The sequence below is a fragment of the Alexandromys fortis genome, unplaced genomic scaffold (genome assembly GCF_014885135.2).
Source record: "Alexandromys fortis isolate MF-2015 unplaced genomic scaffold, M_Fortis_MF-2015_v1.1 scaffold_7, whole genome shotgun sequence".
Taxonomy (NCBI): domain Eukaryota; kingdom Metazoa; phylum Chordata; class Mammalia; order Rodentia; family Cricetidae; genus Alexandromys; species Alexandromys fortis.
In genome coordinates, this window is record NW_026067920.1 from 3,786,878 (window position 1) to 3,793,091 (window position 6,214).

The following is a 6,214-nucleotide window of genomic DNA, read 5'->3' on the forward strand; positions in this document are numbered from 1 at the left end:
ATAAATAAATAAATCTTTAAATAAAAAAAAAAATAAAAATAAACAAATAAGTAAATGGATTTTTCTTTTTAAAAAGAATAAAAACTAAGACTTATAAAAACTTTCAGGAAAAAAAATGTTATCCCAAATTAGGCAAATAAAACAGAATTCTTTGAATCAATATTCTAAGAGATTTGTTATTTCTTCTTAATCTAAACAAAATACAAAAGAGAAACATTTGTAAGAAATTGAAAGCTTTAATATATTTGTTATATCTTCTCTAAAAAGTTTAAAAAGAAAAAAGAGCTATATACACTTTGTTACTTACAAAAAAAAATCTTTATTAGAAAGAAGAAACCATACCTCTTTGAAGAATTTATTTAAGATGGCTAGCCCAAACTCTCTTTGCTCCTCTTCAATGGTAACTTCATACTCTGCCTGAGTGGAGATTAGGAAAAAGAAAAAGGTTAGTGATTTTACTCATCAACAATATTTCATATGCTTTAAATTATCTGACCTATGAACTGACAAAGTACCCACTGAACCAGAAAAGAGTTCTATGGGTTAAATTTAAATAGTTCTCCAAAAATGTAAGTACAGTACCAGGGTAAAAGTGTTAGGGAGAGCCAGCATGGTGGTGCATGCCTTTAATCCTAGCATTTGGGAGGCAGAGACAGGCTGATCTCTATGAGTCTGAAGCCAGCCTGGTCTACAGAGTGAGTTCCAGGACAGCCAGGGCTACTACACAGAGAAACTCTGTCTCGGGGAGGAAAAAAAAGTTGAGTGAAAGTTGGTGTGTTAATCTTCCTATCTTCATTGTCAATTTGACTGGATATAGACCCACCATGGAAACATATCCCTACACCTTCCATGAAGGTGTTTCTGGAAAAGATTAAACTGAGCAGGAAAGATATACCCTATGTGGACAGTGTACTGGCCCATAAACTTATAAAAAAGGGGAGAAAACAGAGTTAACGAGATGGTTGGCAGTTAAGTATACTTACTGCTCTTGATGAGGACTCAGATTCAGAAACTGCATAGTGGCTCACAATAACCTGTAACTCCAGTTCCAAAGAATCCAATACCATCTTCTGGCCACCAAGGGAGCCAGACATACATATGGGACACATCCACACAAACATGCAGGTTCTCAGACATAAGACAGTTTTTTAAAGGAGAAAGCAAGATGAAGAGCAGCATTCATCTCTTGATGTTTTTTCATATGCAGAAAGTACTCATTAAGAACCATAACCTCAGCAATCAGGAGTTGGAGACAGGACTGCTACAAGTTCAAGGCCAGCCAGGCCAAGATACATTTTAAGAGCCCTGATCTACAAAGTGAGGTCCAGACCAGCTTGGGTTTCAAAGTGAGACCCTGTCTCAAAAAGAGGGAAGGAGAGGAGGAGAGAAAGATGACATCAAGGTAACTACCAATTCTAGTTTTTAATATCTAAAGTCTAGTTTTTAATATCTAAAAGTACAAAAGCAAACATGCAACCCTGAGATGAATCACTCACCACTGCATCCAAGAATTCAATGCATCTCTTTAGAGCTGGTTTTGTATCACAGAACTGTCTGAAAAGAAGTCTTCCTATTGGCTGCTTGTCACAAAGGCTGCTAAAATCCTTTTCTGGGTAAAGGGGAGAAACAAGCATAGTAGTTACTACCTACTTAGTTCTATTCTGAATCTACTTTCTGTTTTCACTCAATATAATGAAAGTCAAAATGTTACTTCTATTATTATTTCTAGACGACTTGTTCTTTTTACTAATTTAAATTGAGTGATCATACATTTAAAAGACACACGTAGAAGTCTGAGTTAGTAAAGCACTTCCTACACAAGCAGGAGAACCTGAGTTCATACATGAAGCACCCACATAAGAAACTGGGCATGGAGGTGTATTCCTGTAATCCCAGGGCTGAAGAGATGAAGACTGGCAGATTCCAGGGGCTCACTGGCCAGACAGTCTAGAAAAATTGCCACGCTCCAAGTTCAGTGAGCTACTCTGTCTCAAAAACTAAGGTGGAGAATGATCAAGGAAGACACCTAATGTTGTTGTCTAAACTACACATGCACATACACAAACATGTACAGACACATGCACACACAAATATAAAAAGGAATACATAAAAATAAAAACAAAATAGGCAGAACTGATTGTGGTAGCATATGCTTATAATCCTGGCATTCTGGAGGCTGGGGTAAAAGGAATATACATTCAAGGGCAGCCTGAGTTACATGCTAAAATTCTGTCTCAAAAAACAAAATCGGCCAACCAACCAACACTAAGATACATCCAAAAACAACTAATATTTGTAAGGATTTGCAAAGTTTAACTTGAAATAGATTGCTCTTTTCAAAAATAAAATATGTAGGAGATAGATAAGCCCTAGGAATAGCCATCCACAAGGAAGCAGGAGCATAAAGGGAACTTTCTACTTACTTCACCCACTCTAGGTATCTAGAACAAACTGCATATGCAGCAATGTACTAAATCAGAACTAGTTTTTAAACTAATCAGTTTAAAACCTTTCTCCATCCTCATAGTTTTTATACTTGCAAACAAAATTTAAATTATGTTTATTGATTTGTTTGCTTTTTTATGCTCAGTGATTTTTAACTTTCCCTTTTATAGTTATTTGCTTATTTTTTCTTTTCCATAGAAAATATTGTATCCCTTGCCTCTCCTTACCTTACTGTTCTGAGAATAAAACCCTAATGTTCCAGAATTGTGTCAAAAAGAATATGAAACAAGGTTCCAAATAGCTCAGCCAGATGGTAGCAACGCATGCCTTTAATCCCAGAGACAGAGTCAGGCAATCTCTATGAGTCTGAAGCCAACATGGTCTACAGAGTGAGTTCTACGACAGCCAGGGCTACCCAGAGAAACCCTGTCTCAAACCCTACCCCACCCCTAAAAAAATTCTAAAACAAAAGCATTATTTAGAACAAGTAAATCTTCAGCAAGAAAGCCATGTTCAGCAGCAGGGGAAGGCAAATTAGAACAAAGTCTAATGATACATACGGATTAAAATTTAATAATGAAACCATTACTTTGTTTTGTTTTTGTTTGGTTTGTTATGAGACAGGGTCTCATTATGTAGTTCTGGCTGGCCTACAACTTCCTATGTAAACCATGCTGGCTTAGACCACACAGAGATCCACCTGCTTCTACCTCTGTCTCCAGAATGCTGGGATTAAATATGGGTACTACTGCATAGGCCCATTATTTTCTATGCTAAATAAAACAATAGAAGGGGGTGGGGGACTAAAAGGGGAATGGAATGGAGGGAAGGAGAGAGGAGGGGGATTAGAAGGAGATGGGAGGATGAAAGCAGGGAAGGAGGCCAGTTGCTCTCCTAGCAGTGGCTATGCTGGTTGTTTATTGTCAACACAAATCTTCCTAGACATATCTAGGAAGAGGGAAATTTTTCTTTAAATTTATTTTATGCGTGTGAATATTTGAAAGTCAGAAGAGGGCACTGAATCCCTTGAAATTGGACTTACAGATATTTGTAAGCCACAGTGTGGGTACTAGGAATTGAAACCAGATCCTCTGTAAGAGCAACCAGCATTCATTACTACTGTGCCATCTCTCCAATCCCAGAAGAGAGAATTTGAATTGAAAAATATCTCCATAAAATTGGCCCATAGGTAAGTTTGTAGGCCATTTTCTTGATTAATGATTGATATGGGTGAGCCCATTGTGGGTGGTTCCACCCATTTAGGTGGTCCTGGGGTTGTATATGAAAGCAAACTGAGCAAGCCATAGGAAGCAAGCCAGTAACCAGCTTTCCTCCATGGCCTTTGCTTCAGTTTTTACTTCTAGATTCCTGCCCTAACCTCTCTTGGTGATGGAGTATGACCTAAGAGTTGTAAACTTAAATAAATCCTTTCCTGCTCAAGTTGCTTTGGCCACAGTATTTTCACAATGGCTAACTAAGACAGTGACTCTCAACTTGAAATGGATAAACATAGCCGGTGTCCCAAAAGTAACTCTAAAGCTGAAGAATTACAGTAAATGAGCAAACCATAACAAATCCCTCCATTACGGAGTTATTAATAGCAAGTAATTCTGGGAGTCTAAGCCATTCATTTGAAATCATTGGGTCTAAATATGGAAATGTCTAGGCAAGGGAGCTAGGAATTGAGTTCAGTAGGCAGAGTACTTTTTTTTTATATATATAACATGCACAATGCCCTTAGGTTCCATCCCTAGCATCATATATACCATTATGGTGGTACACGCCCATAATCTTAGCACTTGGGGTGGGGGGGGTAAAAGCAATATCAGAAGTTCAAGGTCATCCTTGTCTATGTAGTAAGTTCAATTTCAGCCTGGCCTACATAAATGTATGTCTCAAAAATTTGTCTAAATAAATAAAGCATTGAATTGTGCACATCTACAAGTCATCAATGACCAGTGATTTAATTCTCCAAAATTAGAAGGTCAGTTCAAAGAAGGATTCTGTCTCCACCTACAGGAGAACTCAAAGATACCCTGGAATGTCTAAGCCCAGAGGTACTCCCTAATAGGAAGTTCATTGCTGAGATGCAGGTTACCGCTTCCTCTTTACACTCCTTCTTTTCTTGATACTGTCTGTATCTCAATCTGAAGCTGCAGACAATTGTGAGCAGCCATGTGGATGCTGAGAACCAAACCTGGGCCTTCTGCAAGAGCAGCAAGTGCTCTTAACCACTGAGCTAACTCTGTAGTCTCAATCTATACTAACTTTTATTAATAAAAAAGTCAGCCATCAACTTTCATGACTGCACTCTAGAAAACAAAGTCTCTCCTACACACAAAAGACTAAATGAAGTTATAAGGAAAATGAAGAATTAGTAACATCTAAGTAATGCTGAATGTCAGATACCCTATAGACATAAGATGGCACTACTTACTCACCGATGGAGCATCTTAGGTCACAGCACAGGCTAACTGGGGGCAGCTTCAGGATCTCCCTCCATTTTTTACTACGACCACTCTTTTTGCTAAGTCCTGCTAAATTGAAAAAGGTAAGGATTTATATTTCAAATTGTGTCTTGTTTTTATTTTTCAGACAGGGTCTTGTTATGTTCTTGGGGATGAGCAAGAAAGGAAAGGTTGTGGCTTAATAGTGATGTGTTTATGCTGGGAAGTGGTGGCTCACGCCTTTAAGTCCAGCACTCTGGAAGCGGAGGCAGGTGTATCTCTCTGAGTTGGAGGCCAGCCTGGTCTACAGAGTGAGTCCAGGGCAGCCAGGACAACACAAAGAAACACAATAAAGGTTAGACCAGATTGACCACTTGCTGACACCTGCCAAGCAGTAGGACGAAGCCAGGACTGGTTCCGGTGGGATCAAAACTCCCTTAGTGAAGGTCCCACCGAGATCAGGATTCCCTGGCCTGGAGTTCCTAGGAAACACTACCTTCGGGGAGACCGGGTGCCTGGGGTGCACATACCTTGACGAGCCTTCAGTAGCAGAGTGTTGGCCATGATGTTCTCGAGTTCCATGGCCCGCCGTCTGCGCCGCCGGCGCTGAGGTGGCAGAGGTCGAACTTTTTGGGGTGTAGGCAACGGAGGCGGGGAAGGCTGGCGGGGAGGAGACCCGAGAGCCACAGTCGCAGGATCCGCGCATGCCTCGTCCAGCTGGGGACAGGGCTTCGGGTTGCTGGTCCGCCTCCGCCGTTTCTTCCTCCGCTTCTTCTTCCTTCGCCACCACTGCCACCAGTGTCGCCGTCGCCGCCGCCGCTGCCGCCGCCGCCGCCGCCGTCGCCGTGGGGGCAAAGGCAGGCCCGGGGAAGGCTCGCCACGGGCTCCAACTACGTTGTCCGGGCGAGGGGCCTCCGCTATCGGCGCCGGTGCGCGGGCGCTCGAGCCCCGAGCATCATCGCCCGAGCCCAGGGCGCGTAACTCTCCCCTCAGCGCCGGGTCCTGGGGCGGCACTGAGCCTCCGCCGCGCCCCACTCCACAGGGGAGCTCACTAACGGGAGAGCCGTCTCCGGCGGCGACGGCTACAGCAGCCGCCGCCGCCGCGGCCGCCAGATAACTCGCACGGCAGCACGGCCCCGGCTAACGGTTTCCAGAGGGAGCCCGAGAGCTCTCCTCGGGGTGGCGCCTGAGGAGACTGTAGCTGCTCACGGGAGCACTACAGATCCCATAAGGCCTAGCGCCAGGAAGTCCGGGAGTGCTGCCTCCTGGGAGTTGTAGTCTTTAATCCAATAAAGCTACTGTGCAGTGTCTTACAAGACTTG

The 6,214-nt window shown here is 42.6% G+C and overlaps 1 protein-coding gene across 7 annotated transcripts in view; it reads right to left on the reverse strand.

The window, feature by feature from the left end:
- Grk4 (G protein-coupled receptor kinase 4) overlaps positions 1-5,551 on the reverse strand; it is a 69,796-nt gene extending 64,245 nt beyond the window's left edge. For 4 of the 7 annotated variants that reach the window (XM_050140906.1, XM_050140909.1, XM_050140908.1 and 1 more), the window contains exons 1-4: positions 5,423-5,551; positions 4,887-4,982; positions 1,497-1,609; positions 343-417 (exon numbers count right to left, since the gene is read on the reverse strand). In XM_050140906.1, coding sequence (XP_049996863.1) covers positions 343-417; positions 1,497-1,609; positions 4,887-4,982; positions 5,423-5,474 — 336 coding nt within the window. In that variant the 5' untranslated portion in view covers positions 5,475-5,551. Of the gene's footprint in view, positions 1-342; positions 418-1,496; positions 1,610-4,886; positions 4,983-5,422 lie in introns of those variants that run through there. The other 3 variants (XM_050140907.1, XM_050140905.1, XM_050140910.1) reach the window with 2 other exon arrangements.
- Positions 5,552-6,214: the final 663 nt, after the last annotated feature.